At 32.6% G+C, this 17,820-nt stretch overlaps 2 protein-coding genes and 1 long non-coding RNA gene across 5 annotated transcripts in view; 1 reads left to right on the top strand and 2 right to left on the bottom strand.

Moving 5' to 3' along the window:
* Nucleotides 291-4,649, bottom strand: LOC105164100 (AT-hook motif nuclear-localized protein 5-like). The gene is given in 6 exon segments (XM_020694624.1): nt 291-884; nt 1,164-1,325; nt 2,350-2,478; nt 2,808-2,875; nt 3,424-3,603; nt 3,606-4,649. Coding segments are annotated over 6 exon segments (1,077 nt in total). The 5' UTR covers nt 3,913-4,649; the 3' UTR covers nt 291-653.
* On the bottom strand, nt 8,500-10,940 carry LOC105164099 (putative pre-16S rRNA nuclease). 3 transcript variants are annotated; one of them, XM_011082663.2, is made up of 7 exons: nt 10,888-10,940; nt 10,471-10,625; nt 10,335-10,392; nt 9,900-9,968; nt 9,704-9,799; nt 9,108-9,197; nt 8,500-8,805 (listed from the first exon to the last, which is right to left on the bottom strand). In XM_011082663.2, the coding sequence occupies exons 2-7, from the start codon at nt 10,623-10,625 to the stop codon at nt 8,731-8,733; spliced, it is 543 nt and encodes a 180-aa protein (XP_011080965.1). In that variant the 5' UTR covers nt 10,888-10,940; the 3' UTR covers nt 8,500-8,730. The 3 variants fall into 3 exon arrangements, with proteins under 3 accessions (XP_011080965.1, XP_011080967.1, XP_011080968.1); XM_011082665.2 differs by having other exon boundaries at nt 10,816-10,916; XM_011082666.2 differs by lacking the exon at nt 10,888-10,940 and adding an exon at nt 10,723-10,850.
* The window catches only part of LOC105164098, a gene marked incomplete in the record, with an annotated part of 9,600 nt that continues 8,222 nt past the window's right edge, over nt 16,443-17,820 (top strand). The window contains 3 exon segments of the long non-coding RNA XR_002287274.1: nt 16,443-16,680; nt 16,899-17,026; nt 17,679-17,820. This is a non-coding gene — a long non-coding RNA (probable serine/threonine-protein kinase At5g41260).

Raw genomic sequence — 17,820 nt, 5'->3', positions numbered from 1 at the left:
GACCGGTATAATCTCCCTTGCTAATTCTTTCCGGACCAGTAGTAATACCATATCATGTTCCTTGTTCAGCTCTGTGAACTGATAATGGTCTTAACTTTATGCCCAAGTTCTGCTCTTTTAACTGAGATTTTCATCAACACATTCCCTGAAAATATCAGCTCTGATGAAAACTCCGGCAAACAATGTCTCAAATCAACAAGGGGAAGGACTTACAGAAGTATGCATATATCTCAGCCATGAAAATAAGGAAGGAGAAGAAACAAAAGGTTTAAGGCTAAAATATAAGAAGCTTTCAGAAAAACCCAAGTTAAAGCCCATTGCCAAAAGGTTCTGCACTTTTGATTAAATTTCTGGTTACCACAGGAACGGAGACCCAAACAAAGACACCCCACCAATTTCCTACAAGAAAATAATTAAACTAACAGATAGCAATACCACCTTTTCGGTCCAACAACCATAATTTTTTCGACAATTTCTGCTACTTAAGAACCTAGATGCGAAGTTTTTGTTACGGGATGTTAGCACAACCCATCCATCTACTTGTCAGCCGGCAGAGAGTGAGTTCAGAGTTGGATGATCCGCAGAGCATTTCATTTACAACAACACATATATACAAAAACTGCCATGTGCACGTTGCAGCTCGTGCTCGTATGTCATCCGCGCATCAGATCAATATCCGTCTGAGAATTTTTTACTTCTGACCGTGATACCGGTGGCCAAACACTTGACCCAGAATTAGGAGTATAACTTTGACTCGGAGCAGCAGCAGCTGGGGTCAGAGACTTCTCAGCAGATTGGTCTAAGGCATGTTTCTCTTCTTTTGTTCCCGACTCCGGTTTGTTCTTCACCTTAGTACTACCATACACAAAACTGCATGCCACCACCTGCAGAAACAATTATTGCCAGGCCCATTAAGTTAATTCCAGCAAGAGCAGTAAGCAACCAGGGACAAGAAATGCTTCTATCAATGCTACAGCCCAAAAGAACAAGGAAAGCAAACTTTTGCCACCTGACAGAAAAATTGGAAAAAACAGTTTTTGGAGAAGAAAACGAGAATATTAACCAACTCTTATGAACAAAATCAAACAGAAAAATGTTAATGGTGAATTTGGGAGTGAACTGAGTCATCTGACTATAAGGAGGTGAAATAACCAACTATATACCTGTACTGGATTTGCCGCGATGAGTCTACCACCTATTGCACCTCCAATAATATGCCCATCAGGACTGCAAACTGAAATGCTTATACCACCAGTCCGATTGTTAGGAGCACCACTTTCAGCAACCAAGTAAGAACCTGATAAGCATAGTATCTCAAAACGGCCCTAAAAGAAATAACGACCAGTTTAGTTCCTTCTTAGGAAAAGGTAATATGACTTCATTAACAAAAGAGGCCATGATTTACAGCCAAAGTAAAGGTTACAGAAAGATGCTGATGATTGAACTAACATGAAAATTACATCTTGAAAATGATTGCTTTGAACTAAATAAACAAAGCAAATTTTAAATGAAGTTTGCTATAACATATTTTGGTTGAAAAACTGCAAGTTCATCAAATCTTTCCAACAGTGTTAAGCAACCATAAAAAACACTCGAGTTGGAGAAAAAGAAAGAGCGGAAAGCAAAAACACTAGTAGACAATGTCCGCAATGCCTACTGTTTGCCTTGTTTGATTTTCAAATTTGATAACATATTGCAGAAGAAACAGTGACAGAAGGATATTTATCCATCTTGACATGCATTTCATATTTTGACTTGCACCACTCGTAGCTCAGGAGCAAATATCCAACGAAATCTTAGAGATGGATACAGCACTCAAGCTGACATAATATGAATTGTAACAACTTTAGTTAGTTTTATCTCAATGGTTCGATCCTTAGAGGACACTAAATCAGGCAGATTGTGAACACTTCCAATATCAGTTAGAAAGAACGATGTTTTAAAAAAAATTTATAGTTTAAAGATCAATTATGAAAAACAATAACATCTTCCAACAGTAGAAGTGAAAACATAGTTACTCCACATTGGACGCGACTTGACATTACGTGAAAACATAGGTACTCCACTACAACTTAACATCATGTGAAACATAGTTACTCCACAATGGACATGACTTAACATTATGTCATACATAACGAGTTTAGACATTAAAGAATCTAAAGGATGCTAACTGATTATCATCAAATGTGAAACTATAGAAACCAGTCAACAGACAAATAGGTGGAATTTCCTCGAATACCCTCAAGAATTCAGCCTCCACTGAAGCGATCTAGATCGAAGGCAAACGCTTAGCCAGGATCTGCAAATATAACTACCAGAGAAAAATGAAAGCTTCACGAGTGTTTTAACCTCATATGTGACAGTGCCACCAGATGTAGGTTGGCGTAATGTTACAGCAGAAACTGTTCCATTAGCTGACATGATGCATAATGCTCTTGGCCTCTGTTGTGCAAATGCCAGTATCTTTGCTGCAACGTCCTGCCAGGAAGTGCAATTAATACTTCTCTTGCCACATCATACGGTCAAAGACACTATTTATGTTGGATGTCAACAGTGCAAAATATACATTCCAGCTCTGTGAAATAAGTTGGAGAACAGGTCCAATATCCAAAAACAAAGAGCTTGTCTGATCAATTGCATTCCCGAAGAACAGCAGAAACCATGTATTTGATGTTAAGATTTATGAAAAACTTCAAACACCAATGGTCTCAAATTAGTATCAGATCCATTTGCAGGATCTGTTAGCAATCATTGTTTGTCTGATAGACGAAACTAAGACCATTAAAAGAAAGAGTGATGAAACATACCTCTCCAGCTCCAACATGCAAGACATGCGGTGTGAAGGCTAGTCCAGCTGAGCTATTCATCCATTCACCTGATCTATAAAAAACCTTTTAAGAACCTTACGTATGTATGGACAAAATATTACATGAAAGTGAACATCTATGCAAATCAAGAAATACTGACTGAGAAAAAACCACTAGTTTTCAAATTCCCGCAGTTGATAAAAGCATTTCCCAGCTCTTTTGCGTTTGGATTGAGGGTTGGAGATCCAATCACTACATGACTATTAAAGCCGGTTTAAGTCGCATAAATAGCAAAAGCAGCTTTTCTTAAAGAAATATCCTTCTGATTGAAGGAACAGGGAAATGAAAAACATAAAGACAACATTAGGAGACTAGTAAAGAAGTATCAGCTGGTCCATCCAAATAAGTGGTGTATAAGCATTTAGAAAAGAAAACATATCAGAATTTTCTACCTATAACTCATTCTTTTCTGCTTCTAGGTCTAAAACCACATTGTTTTATAATCTACATTAACATTTCTGAGTTGAAGGCAAAGAAAGGCAAAGCATCACCATAGACTATCATCACGCACCTCACAAAACGTAAAACTGTATATTCAACTCCAACAAGAACTTACCAAGAGGAGCAAGCTGCTGTTTCCATCCCGTCCCGGGCGGTCGACCTCTCCGTGCTCTCTCCCCCGGGCTGACCACAGCAGAGGAAGGCTTGGACATTGGGGACAATCCTAAAGACATGTTAGCTCCATCAGGGCCATATTTCCTGGGCCTACCCCTCTTCTTCTTCACCGGCTCGCCCGATCCGATCCACTAGGCACCATAGCCATGCTCATGCCAGGAGGGAAATTGGGCGATGGGTTCTCAACATGGAACGATGGACCACTTACAGAACTACCACTGACCCCTACATTTGGCTGAACCGGCATATTGGGATTTGTAAGACTCTTAAAAACAGTTGAATTATGCATCCCACCAGCCTGAGCAGCGGCTGAGCCCCCACCAGGACCATGAACATTAAGCCCGGGCCCTGAACCAGACCCGCCAATCCCACCTCTATTGAGGTAATATGAAGCTGAACCTGGTAATGCCATTTCTTCTCTCCCATCCATGCATTTACCAGGTCAAATTCACACTAAAGTTCAAAACTTTTAAAATATTTCACAGGGGGAAAACGAAAGAACAGGTTTTCTCCTAAATCCACAAATCCGAAATGACTCACCAACAAAAATCACAACAAAACCCTAACAAACAACCCAAACGAAATAACAAAAACAAGAATACATAATCACAACAGAAAACCTGTAAAGGTCGAAAGTTTAACAAGGGTTTAACATGGGTTTTTCAAGAATTACGAAAACAAAGCAAAGAAATCCAGGAAATTAGAAATTTAAACTTATCCCAAACAAAATAAGACAACAGAAAGAAAGGAACTCAAAAGGAATGAATTTTGATACAAATGGAGCTCCAAGAACACACATCAAAGCTCACTCTGGAAAATGTGGAGAACCCATATGCACCTAACGCCTCAAAGCCTCATCTCAAATTTAACAACCACTACAACCATACTCAAGGCCATCAAGCCAAAAACAAAAGAAATGAAACCATATAGATTTGGAACGTAGCACAGAGAGAGAGAGAGACGGGGGGCGAAGACAAAAGTGGGATGAAATAGAAAATCTTGAACTTTTGAATTAAAGTTAAGGGGGAGGCAGCTTTTCTTGCTTTGTTTACAATGAAAGCAATAATTTAATGGGGGTGGGGGGTTTGAAGGGAATCTGACTCTCAAGACTTTGAAAACAAAGGAGAGAAGCATTGGGGTACAGTTGGGTGCACCTAAGTACCAACATGTCCTTATCAGGACAACACCAGAAGCAGCATAGTTGCATCAGTACTACTAACTCTTTTTTTTTTTGTGGATATAATATCATTACTACTAACTTCATTACCCATGTTTGTTTTCCATTTCCGCCCGTAGTATATTCAATTATTACCTCTCTTCTTCAGTCTTTGACCAGATTCCCTGCACCCATTTCTCCTGCCAACCAAATTACTGCTGGGCTCCTGCTGCACCAATCTATGGCCCATTAGTAACTATTGTGTAACAGGGGGTAATTGATTTTTCCACACGATGTGATTCAAGGATGTTTGCAATCATTTTTATTTTTGTTGTTGGAGATAAATTGTTTCAAAAGTTGTATTAAAAATTGAGGTTGTGTTTGGATTTGTGTTTTTGTATTTTTCGAAACAACACAAAATATACTTAATGTTTATTTTTGTATTTTTACACCTTATTTGGCGATGTTTTTCTATTTTTCAACTTTTTATATATAATATATATATACATTTATATATATACATAATATAAAACAAACATGATTTGATAATAAACAATAATTTTTATCTCCAAAAAATACAACATTAAACATAAAATATTTATATATAAAAATATATATAATTTGACAATAAACAGCAGTTTTTGTTTTCCAAATCCCAACATCAAACATACACCACTTATTTTAAAATATTTTAAATTACCCCAAAACACAAATCCAAACATATCATTTATTTTCAACACACACTTATTTATCTCTCTCTATTTCAAAACACAAAACAAAACACTCAAACTACAAATCCAAACACAATGGAGGTGTTTGGAGAAAAAAAATGGGAGCCACAGTGTGGAAAATAACTTAAAAATATAATTTTACTAATAAGTTGCAAAAATTTAGTGAGGAGTTGTTTATAGCTTTTAACTTAAATTAACTTAATGAGTGTATGCAGAAGTTTTTAAAATATATTTTTCAGCTTCTTGCTTAAAAAAAATACTTTTGAATTGCTAAAAAACACTTTTTAAGCCAAAAGTAAAGCTATTTTGGTTTTTTTGCAAAAATAAATTTAAATTCTTTTTAAACTAATTTACCCTCACTATAATAATCTAATTCAAATCTATCACTTCTATTTTTATTTTAAATTACCAAATCTAAAGTTGATATTAGAATTTTTTTGAATAATTCAATAATTCAACACAATAACATTTGCACTTTTACATATTTAATATTCTATTATTTTATATTCATTTGTTGTACTATCTTATATCATATAAATATATAATTTAAATTGCTATAATTTATTAATAAAAAATATTACTTATCGTGCATTTATTGTGTATGAATCACGAATTATATTATCTAGTGGGAAGCATTATTGAATTAAACATACCATTTTTCAATTAGTATTTGATGTTTTAATAATATAAACGATAGATATTTGTAAAAAATTAAATATACATTATACTAATTAAAATAAAATATATTATTTTTTGAAAAAAATAATTATAATTAACAAAAGAGAAGTGTAGATATTTAGAAAATATAATCTCCTTTTAACACATAAAAATTAAACAGTTTTTAATTAATTAAATTTATTTTGAAGTGTTTTCTTCCATAAATACTGCAATTCATTTTTTATTTGCTTTTTATTTTTTTTACAAATACTACCCACCTTATAAAAATCAATTTTAATTTAAACAGCTAAAAACTAAAAATTATAACATGATATCAAAACAAAGTCAATCAAGAAGACTACATCTAAATTTCATCATCACCTATTTAAAAGAAATAAATCATATTTTTACACAAATAAATGCATTAAAATATTAACATAAAACAATTTGTTTCTTTAATAATACTTAAATTTTTAGATAAAATGGTGGGTTTTAAGGTTTAAAGGCCAATTCAAACAGTGCAGTTAGGCAATGTGATGAGAAATTTGAGGGCACCGGCCAGCGCGACTGCCACGGCAGAGAGGTAGAGGCAGCCGCCCTCTCTGATTTCCCCCGTGCTTGAGAGGTCTATAGGCTATAGCTGTACCCCTCTGATCATAACTCCTACTTTTCAAAGCTGTATTTGAGACGTTGAATACATCAGAGGACGGGAAAAGAGTCAAAAAGTGTGTAAGAACAACTGTTTCAGCTTCATACGTTCACACGTCTATATATATAAGGGATAATTACATTTCATTTCTTAAATTTATATATAATTATATTTAAATTTTTTACAGTTTGAAAAATTAAATCTAACACCTCTGAAACTTGCTTCCATCAAATAAATAAGTTATTTTATTAGTTAAAATTTACTTATTTTGTTAATATTAACAAAAAAATAAAAAGAATTTACCTCTGGTTCATTTATTACTGATTTATAAGTAAATTCTTTTATTATCAAATTATACTCATACGTCTTCACTCGTTAACATATGTGAAGAGGTACGTACATCTTCATTGTTATAAGGGTAGTTTAGTCCGAAAAAAATTGTTTGACGTGCAATAAGTCCGTAATGAGCCAATCAAGGATAACTATCAATTTTCATTCAATTTTTTTGTTAATATCAGCAAATTCAATGAATTGTGACTAATAAATGGGCCTATTTGTCAGGCAAAAGCAAACTTTAGAATAATAGATATAATTTTTTAAAATCATATAGAGTTTATATGTATTTACACCAAATACTAGAAAAAATAAGTGTAATTATCCCTATATATAACAATAGGGCCTACAATATATATTCTATTCATGAAGATGTTATCCATAAAATAAATAATTTAAACATGATAATTTTTTTATTGACAAAGTATTCTTAAACATATATATAATTAATTCACAAGATATCCATTTACTTAATTAATTAACTCTACAAATTATTTTGTGTATATACATATTTAATATTATTTTATTTGTCAATTTCGATAAATTATTTATTTTATTTTAATGTTTTATTTAATTAGACAAAAGAGTATAATAATAAAACTTTAAATTATGCATAAGGTGCTTAATATTTATTTTTCAATTTTATTATGATAGAATATGATAAAAACTTCCCCACACTTATCCACTGTGTCTGATTATTAGAGAATAGAATAATTAATTGTCGGCACATGCAATCCATACAATACAATATGCTAAGTTCGTAAATTGTAGCATATAAAATAGATATGATCATAAAAAATTCAGGATGGTACGATATATTTGTGGCCAACTCATGATGAAATTTGAGAATGATCCTTTATTTTTCACCGCTTTTAATTGTATATAATTTTGTAATTTACACCATTTGTCAATCACAAGTTAGGAATCAAAGCCAACCAGATTTTAGTCAAGTAATTAAAATTGAAGTAACGCAACCATGAATTCCAAATCCAATCAAATATAAAGATATTTGTCTAACTTTATACATGAATTTATTGTAGTTCGATTGTTGTTGTGAATTATTATTATAGTATTGACCGTTGAACATTTATGTCATTATGTAATTATTGCTCTAGTCAAGAAAATAGATATCAGTTGGATGAAATCCTTCATCGCCTTTCTAATTGGTCTATAGCAGTACTGGTCCAATTTTAACTTGAGAAGTCTATGGACTGAAGTCTGAGTTGCTGAAAATGACCAAGTACACTCCAATCTGAAACCAGACCGGTCCAACTTAACATGGGCCATTCAATTAGGGATGACACGACGGCGGGTTTGCCAAAAGCTGAGACCGTCCCCAACAAGAAAGTTTTGATCAGACCTGCCCGACCCGAGATCGGATTCAATTTGGGCTTGAAGGTAGATCAAGGAACATTGTGAATGACAAATTGGCTACATCCAATTGTTACTTAGATAAAAGCATGTAAAGTTTGTCACCCCACAAGTAGAAAATATCACATTCTACTGAAGGTGAAACATTAAAAGGCATGGAACATTTACATGATCAGAAAGTATAACACTTGGTATTCTTATAAACTAACTACGACAAATATAGTTAAGGTAATTTCATTGCTACAGCCACTACAAGTACAAGCTACAAATATAGTTAAGGTAATTTCATTGCTACAGTCACTACAAGTACAAGTAATTTTCAAGGTGACACTATTCTTAGTCATGAGACTCTCAGTCATTTTCATTTTGGAAGATTTCATTTTGCTGATTTCCACCTTGACTCCGGTTAGCAAAATCCAGGTAGGCCTGCCAAGAGTCAAACTCTAATTACTAGAACAATTAAGCTCCTAGAGAACTACATTAAACAAAATACATGATGATATGCAAGGAACGATATATGAACTTTTAGCAATAGAATGGAAGCCAAAAACTACTAATACTCTCTCCGAACAAACAAGTTCTACATTCAATTTGAGAATGACATAGAAGGAAAAGTGTATGGACTTACTTGGATAAAACACTAATATTATACTTACTATGCATAAGTATTCAAGAAAAAGTTTGCTAAGATTAACCAAATTTACAACCAAAGAAGATTGCATTCATACCTGAAGGATTCCTACCGCAGCAAATTTGTCCACAATTGTCTTAACTTGTACTGGATGCAATGTTAAAGGCTTCAAGAGAAATTCGACATTCTGGGACATCCATTAAATGTATCCATTAGGAACTTCATCTCAAATGGAATCTTTTCAAATTCAGGTTTTAATATGCGAAAAAAATACAAGATCAACTCTTTAACGGCCAAAAATTACAAATTGAGCTGGCAAGAGTAACAGTTCATAACAAGCATTTTGATGCTATACTGACAACTAGAAAGCATAAAGCTCATGTTTCAGTACTTGCACGAATTATGCATATATGATAGCTGGTATGACTAGGGCCCAGGTTACAAAATTTATGTGAAACTAGTGGTTTTAGTTACAGCAGTTACAGATTTATGGTCCTTGCACTGATATGAGAAAGGCAGTTTGCAGCCATCCCATTTCAAATGCTACTAGTTCTTGACAGAAGAACCAAGCAGACCCAAACTTCACCAGCACATCGAGCAATACTCCTAACTAATGGAACAGTGATAATAATATTTAAAGGAAAACAGTCATATAATCATTAAAAAAAAAAAAGTAGAACACGCAACTCTTACCTTTGATGTAAAGCACTCATCCCAAAAGGTATACTTCAAATCTTCAAGTTTTCCTGTTTTACTAAGTTCGTCAACAAAAAGCTTCACTTGCACTGCCTGCAAAGCAATGCTAGTATTGGAATATCAGAATAAAAAGAATCAGTAAAGTGACAGGAAATTAACAGATAAGCATAATGTGTATTGGATGATAACACACATCTGGGTTGTTCTTCTGCCTATCAAAAGGATAGCCGATGACAAAGCCTGACAGGGAAAGTTCAGAAATCTGCATGAGTATGCAAAATCATCAGCAACAAAGGCTTCGAAATAAAAAGGTCTACTGCAGATGCATAGCAGCAAAAGCTTCTAAGTAAAGGTCTGCTACAGATGCATGCCACAGTACATCAAAAGTTTGAATTTTCTGGATATGAACTCAAGTCTGATTCAATTATGGTTGATAAATTCTGCCAACAACAAATTTGCACCCATAATTTGTCAAGTCAGCAAGTGTTCAAGATAAACTACTACCATCCTAGTCCTACAAAAAATTTCAGCACATGAATCCAACTTTCACATCCAAATTGCAAGACAGCAGCAAAAGCAAAGATAATACTGTAGTACAAAGGCAAAAATTAAATACATAAATACTCACCAAACTCTGGAAATCAGTGGCCATCAAGTCGATATTAGTTTTCTTGCGAATCAGGACACTGCAGGTAAGTAAGAATTCACATCACATCCCCAAAAACACTAAATTTCGTGAAACAGTTAAAAGCAGCCGCACTAACCTTAACGGTGAGGCGATTTTGTTATTAACATCAGAAAAGGCGAGGCCCACGTACTTATCACCTACATCCAAGCCAAGCAAACGGCTACGGCCTCCTTTGAGCTTGTTTGATTTCAACAATTCATGGTACAGTTTCATTGGCTTCACGTACTTCATCTGCATCATTGTTTTCCAATCAGACCCTCTAATATCGAATAGCATACATTTTAAAAGAAAGTGAGAAATGCCCCTTCCATGAAGCGAACAATTATACAGGTAGGGAGCATATATGCTATCATTGCGGCATTTTGTCAAACAGCTCGAGTTCAACTTGACTACTTGAATACATATTAACGTATACACGCACAGCAGTTATAAAGACGCAGAACTGCGCAGCACGTGTCTGCGTCTAGAGAGAGAGAGGAAGCCGTGGGAGCACCTTTTGCAGTTGGAAAATGAGGAACAGGAAAGATGAAGCCTGAAAATATTCTGAATTTTGGAATCAGGATTTATATTATTTAAAGAAAATTAGTTAAATTACTGTAACGGGAAAATGGGCCTGGCATTAGGCTTATGGGCTAGAAGAAGCCCAGAACATCTAGCCCAATCCAAAATAAATCACTTCTTTCTCCCTTTTTATTTTTAATTTTGTTATATATTTTTAGATAAATTACAACGACCTCCCCTGAATTTTGGTATAATTATGAATATTCTCTTATTATTTAAAAATTATAAATATTCTCATAATGTTTGATGAAATTATGTTACCTTTTGAATAGAGGTATGAAATTATCAACTTCGTTCTTATAATATTTATTTTACAAAAAATAAAAACTTATAAAAAAATCAAAGGGAGTGGATAATTTTTTTTTAAATTATTCATTTAGTCCATAAAAAAATAAAAAAAATAATAAAAAATAAATACATTCATAACTTTTAATCCACAATGCCATTTGGTTAGTTCAACACAAAAAATAGATGAAAATCTAACAGATCGGACTAATTATTAGACAACCGCTAAAATCAGGGGTAATGATAATTTTCAAATAACGAGGAGATATTCATATTTGTTTTAAATCTCATGGGAGGTTGTTGTAATTTACCCTTTTTTTTTGTGGATTATGCGTTACCAAAAAGAGTTTCTTTGTGATATATTACATTTTGTGTTACAACTAAGACGTATAATTACAGTTATCTCATTTTAAATTTGATATAATTATAAATATCTTCTTATTTTTTGTAAAATAATAAGTATCTCCCTTAAATTGAAAATAATTATGTAATTCTTAAATGGTGAGATGGACATTACTATTTTAACTATAAAAAAATGAGGATTAGTAAAATAAACAATTGATATAATATATTAGCTCGTCAAAATATTTTGTAAATTTTAAAAAATAGATAACATTATAATCAGTATTATGGTCTGCTTAACACAAGAATTAGATGAAAACCCAATGGATGTTAGCGAATGGGTTCTTTGTTAGGTAGACACTAAAATTAGAAAAGTATTTACAATTTTTTACAAACTAAGAAAACATTTCTAATTATATCAAATTCTAGGAGATGTAGCTGTAATTCCAGGAACACATATGCGACTCGACTTCAAAAAAGTTTTTTTTTTTTTTTTCCTAAAAAATTGGTCATGTCGTGGATCGTTCGGGATGGGTTTACGATACAACATTTCCTCAATTCCATTTCCATCATTTAATGTGTATCGTGATAATATGGAGTCTAGTTTTGCAACAACATCAAGTCGGTTGGACATTAATCTCGGTGGTGATGATAATGAAGCACAAAATGAGACAATACAAAATGTAAGCGAGGAAATAAGAAGACATCGGCGTCCACGCCAGTTAAAAATTAATTGAATATAATTAATTTAAAAAATTAAATAAAAAAATAAAAAATGAGGAGTCGTGGATCACATCCATGACATGGCTAATATTTAAAAAACAAAATTGTTCGAGTTGTGGATGTTAGCAGTTTTCATACAGTAGATATATTACACTTTTCATATGATTTCTTTGGATTCGATCAACTGGAATATCCCAAATTTGATTATCCTTAAATATAATGTTAGCAGTTTTATAATTGCTTTGTAAAGGACAAAACAATTGCAATAAATATATCAATAGTAATACTTAATCCACATGCTGAATAAATAAGAAGATTTATTTCACTCTTAAAACGCGACAGAGTTAACCCAAACCATACGATGTCCGATGAAGAGAAATCCGACGGTTGATTCCCAGCGGTGTCAACTACGGGATAAGCAATCGCGTGAGGAGAAGGAACCCGACACAGTGACTATGACGTGTCAAGACACCGCGCGTGTGAGGATGAACGGCGTGGATGAATTGATGGGATCTACTGTTTTATTGTGTTCTCTTCTGTCCTCTCTTGTGGGGCCAGAGGCAAAGATGATGTATTGATGTGAGCTTTTTAAAGAAGGGCAATTAGGGTTTCAATAGGGATCCGGAAACAGACTTGAGTTCAAGCTTATCCCATGATTGGATTGTAGTATCTCTCTTACCATAAATTACGAAGATTTTTTTTTTAAATTTATTATAATTATAAATATTTATTTATTATTTTAAAAGATTATAAATAGTTTTTAAAATTAATAATTATATACCAAATACTCTTGTAATGGATTGTTATGATATGAATATTTGTTAGACTATCAATAATATAATAATATTTATTTATAACTTTTTAAATAATAATAATAAAATAAATAATAAAAAGTTCGTTGTAATTTACTTTACTTTTTTTAATCATGATATAAAATTTGATCTTATTGATTATTGCCACCAGAAAATTCATTTTTTTCCCCACCTTTGATTAATGATGATATATGATAGTGTTTTTGACTATTCTCTTTACTTTTACTCATTTTTAAATGAAGCAGCTTCAACATGTTATCCTGATTCCTGTAGTTTATGTTTGAATTTTGATTTTTCTTATTGAGTTGTGAATGTATTTCGAATATTTGGTTGTTTCATCGCAAACGCTGGTCTTGTCGATTTGGCGATTTGCAAAATTGATCAAGACCCTCAAGTTGAAGAGCGTACGACTGACAAATATTTAATCTGGAACCATTCGACGGTGACACTTTTTAAGAAAACAAACTGGTACAAATAAATAATAAAACAGGAGCCCGATGCTTAAATTTCAACAACGTATTTTTTTTTAATTTATTTTAGATAATTAAATAGGTATTGACAATAATATTATGGTAATAATCTGGAAATTGCTTTATAATGTCTACTAGTTTTCTTGATATTCTAAGCCCCAATCATATAATAATATATAGTGTATTAGTACCAAAAAAAAAAAAAGAAAGAAAGAAAGAAATAGATAGTGGGATTCATCCTAACCCTTTAATGATAAGAGACTATTGTGCATTTGACTTTGATATCAGTGCAGCTAAAAAATATTAGCAAATTTTGCACATTTGGTAATTGTGCTTATTAATTTCATTAAAATGTACATAAATTAAATTAAAATATAACAAAGTATTAATGGGCTTATAAATAAAAAAGATGTTGTACAGACATAATTTTGTGCACCCCTAATTAATGTGGACAGATTTCTTAATATTTTCTTAATAAGTTAAAAAGAGTATTTTTGATTTATAGCTCTTGCTTTGGTATTATTTAAATTAAAAGTTATAAGCAGCTTTGTACCAATTTTTGCAATTTATTAATAAAATTGTAAACATTACTTTAACCTTTTCTTTTACTTTCAACTTTTGTTTTGAAATACTCACATCTTTTACTATTGATTAACTTATGACTTTCTCTACAGCTTATTCTCGTCACAAAGTATGTAGAAGCTATTGCAAATACCCATTTAGGTATTTGAATTCGTTTGTTAAAAACTCAAATTATATAATAATCGACCAGTCCGAACTGATCTGACATAATTTTGAACGCAAATAAAAATTTTAATTATATTTGAATAATATATTTTCTGCCCGATTTACTTTATTTATATCAATTATTATGAGAGTTTCGATAAGAGAATAATTAAATTTACGTTGAATTAAAATCTTATGTTTATACGAATTTTATTATCAAATAATCATATACCATGAACAGATGTACTTTGTGATTTGACCAAAATTATTGTGTTGTTGTTGTAATTACTTATTCATTAATTTTCATCAATATTTCTCAGTATATATTTTGTGCTCCACTTTTTATGAGCATGAAGGAAAAAAGTTCTAATAATGAAGAATTTCATTAAAAAAAAAATATTTACGAACATTATAATATCGGCAAAATAAAAATAAAGGCATTAAATGGATATTAAGTTAAGATGTCTAAAATAACAAAAATATAACTAAAATTTTAAACCACAGTGCTAAAAGCATTTATCTTTTTAAACCTTTATAGTAACTTTTTGAAAAGTGAGAGTTACCAAAGTATTTTTATTTCTTTTAGTAATTATGATGTGTTCAATTATTTATTTAATTTTAATTATTTTTTGTTATATCAACTCAATCTCCGCCTCATATTTTATGGTTAGTACACTTTTCGTCTTAATTAGTTTCGGAGTTCTTGTTAATGGTCTCATAAGTTACAAAATATCTTACTTTTTGTCATTCTATCAGATTCTGTTAATATTTTGATAGAAAAAGCTACATGCTAAAAAAAGTGGCTATTATCTCTTTTATGATACTACAAGAAATCAGACGAAACAACTACAAATGAGGATTTTTTGTAAGCTACTAGACAATTAATAAGAATCTCGTAACTAATGAGATGAAAAATACACTGATACGAAAATATAGGACAGAAAATACTATATTTCTGCACACTAAATATACGCAGTAATCAAAAGAGTAGCAAGTATAAATGAATTATTAGAGAATATTCTCCGGTATTCATGATCTTATACAAAACTTTTGCATATATATAAAGTGAAAATACTTGATGAAAACTTTACAACCCTACTTTTACCTACATCAATGATCATAACCATCATCTTTCATCGGTTTAGGAAATGATTTTACATCATGAATTATGTTCTAAAACCAATTCAAAAATTGTGGTAATAAAGGAAATGTCTCCATGTGTACATGTTCCACTGTGATAATTTATATATTATATTTATAAATTATAGTACTAGACAAAAATATTCATGTTTGCACCTATTTTTCAGATGTTGTTTTGTAAATTATACAATAATTTTAAATATGTGATGAACCCATATTTTCTATTAAGAAGGTGCTTGATCGATTTTATTCAATTTTTTTTTTACATATGATATAATTACTGTAATATTCATAAACATAACCTAAAATAGTAATCCTACATATTTACCATGGTGAAAATATGTAATCACCACCAATCACTGTGGTTTGGTTAAGGTTGAGAGTTCCACATGGTGATATGGATTCGAAGCTTCATCAAGACGTTTGGTGGGATAAAACATATGTTATGGCCTGACCTGTATATTTAATTTCTATGTGGTCAGATATTAGTTATTGACAATAGTAAGCCAACTGTAGGAACACTCGGCGGCAAATATAGTGCAGACACAGCTTTGGTCGGACTTGTGTATTCATTCTCGCGTGGTTAAGTTATGATTCTCGACGGTAGTAACAAATCATGATTGGCAAATATGATGCAAGTGGGAGAGTATATCTATTATAGGATTTTAATCGACAAACAAGATATCGAGACAATATTTCTCCATAGGTTTATGGGTGCCACCGTGCTTTCTTGTTTATGTAACAAAGTAAAAGAAATGAAAGAAACAAAATATGTAAACGTGCCTGCACACAACACTGGGGAGAAGCACAAAGAAAAATGCATAAAAAAGGGGAAAAAAAGACACAATAATGCATATTATGTCGGTGGAAATTGGAAAAAATAAGAAAAGCAAAGCGAGTACACATTACACACCCTACACACACTCTAAATAGATCTACATTAATAAACACGCACAAGTACACCAATACATCTGTGTATATGTATGTATATCTGTATCTATTTCTTATATCTATATGTTTATGTTCCCCTGTCTATACATATACCTCCTGAATCATTTTCTCTTTCTGATCTCTCCTTTGGGACTCTATTCAGGCCACACCTACACATGCATATACAAAAATAAATACACACAAACACACCCACCCACACACAAGGATAGCCCATCAGCAGCAACTCTCACTTTGTGCTTTGACCAAATCAAGCTCAGTCAAGAAACATCTTTTAAGGTTCTTTTTCTCTTGCTGCTTCATATTTGTCAAATTCCAGATATGGGTTTCTTTCTTGGGGATTTTCTGTGTGTGGAAATGGGTTTCCTTTATCTTTAATTTTGTGGTAATGGGTTTGTTTTGATTTTTTGTTCGGGGGGTTATAGGGTCTTGTTGGGTTTTTGGTTTCTGGGTTTGGCGCATTGACTTTGATGGAGTGAGCATGTTTATGTATTCAGGTGAATTGCTCGGGTGAAACAGCAGAAAGGGGAAGTCCTTTTGAGGGGTGTTGCTGGAAAGTTGGAAGCTTTGGATTCAGAATATGTTGATTTGTTGCCTCAGAGTTGACCCAGATTTGAATCTTGTGGTAAAGGCAACTTCTCGAAATTCAATTTGCATCTGCTTACTGTTTAGTTGTGTGAATTGTGATGAACTGGTGTAATGTTCAGCTTTCTCTCTGTATGTAGAAGCCCATGGAAATGCAGTGGTCTCTGTGTAGGTTAATCGTGGGTTTTCCTTTTCCCTATATAATTATGATACTTGTATTATCTGGGTTCGTGGCTCTTTCTTGAACTAGCTGAGGTACACTAAACACGAAGAGATAGTGTTTGCTGTGGAGTGTTGGTCCAATTGTACACCAATTTTGGGGAGCATTTGATATGTGAAACATTGATGCTTATTATACAATATTGAAAACATTTGGAAACATTTTATCATGTCCATGTGCTGCAGATATCCAGACGTAATACTGCCACTTTACTTTTTACGTGAACTATGTTGTACCTCCTTAATGCGAGGTTTTAATGTGTTACATTGCAAATTTCCTTTTATCGTATCCAGAATTGTATTGTGGGCTCTTGGCCTAATTTGTTGTTTCTTTCAAGGTTCAATAGATGCTGGGAGTTTTTGCTCTCAGTTCTTGTTGTTAGCAAAGTTATGAACTGAGGAAATGCAGCATTGATGACATATGCATCTTAACTATATGAAGTATAACTTAAATGTCTTGCGGGTCTGTGAAGTCAGATGTATAGCCTTTGAGGGAGGGAAGTACTGGTTTCTGCATTCCGGAAGTTGGAAGTTCCTTTGATCTTCGAATACAAGTTGTTGTATTGGGATGGGCTGTCACTGTTCAAAACTTACCTCATGTTGTTTTACCTCGGA

Source organism: Sesamum indicum, linkage group LG6 (genome assembly GCF_000512975.1).
Source record: "Sesamum indicum cultivar Zhongzhi No. 13 linkage group LG6, S_indicum_v1.0, whole genome shotgun sequence".
NCBI classification, from domain to species: Eukaryota; Viridiplantae; Streptophyta; class Magnoliopsida; order Lamiales; family Pedaliaceae; genus Sesamum; species Sesamum indicum.
Note: the sequence above shows the minus strand (reverse complement) of the source record. Positions and strands in the feature narration are given on the sequence as shown.

Bases quoted from the DNA above. Each gene is read 5' to 3' on its own strand.
- LOC105164099 (XM_011082663.2), bottom strand. From the start codon at position 10,625: ATGAAGTACGTGAAGCCAATGAAACTGTACCATGAATTGTTGAAATCA. The intron at 9,969-10,334 runs GTGAGTATTTAT...ATACTCATGCAG, and splicing joins CCACTGATTTCCAGAGTTTG to ATTTCTGAACTTTCCCTGTC. The intron at 8,806-9,107 runs GTATGAATGCAA...GACTCTTGGCAG, and splicing joins CTGCGGTAGGAATCCTTCAG to GCCTACCTGGATTTTGCTAA.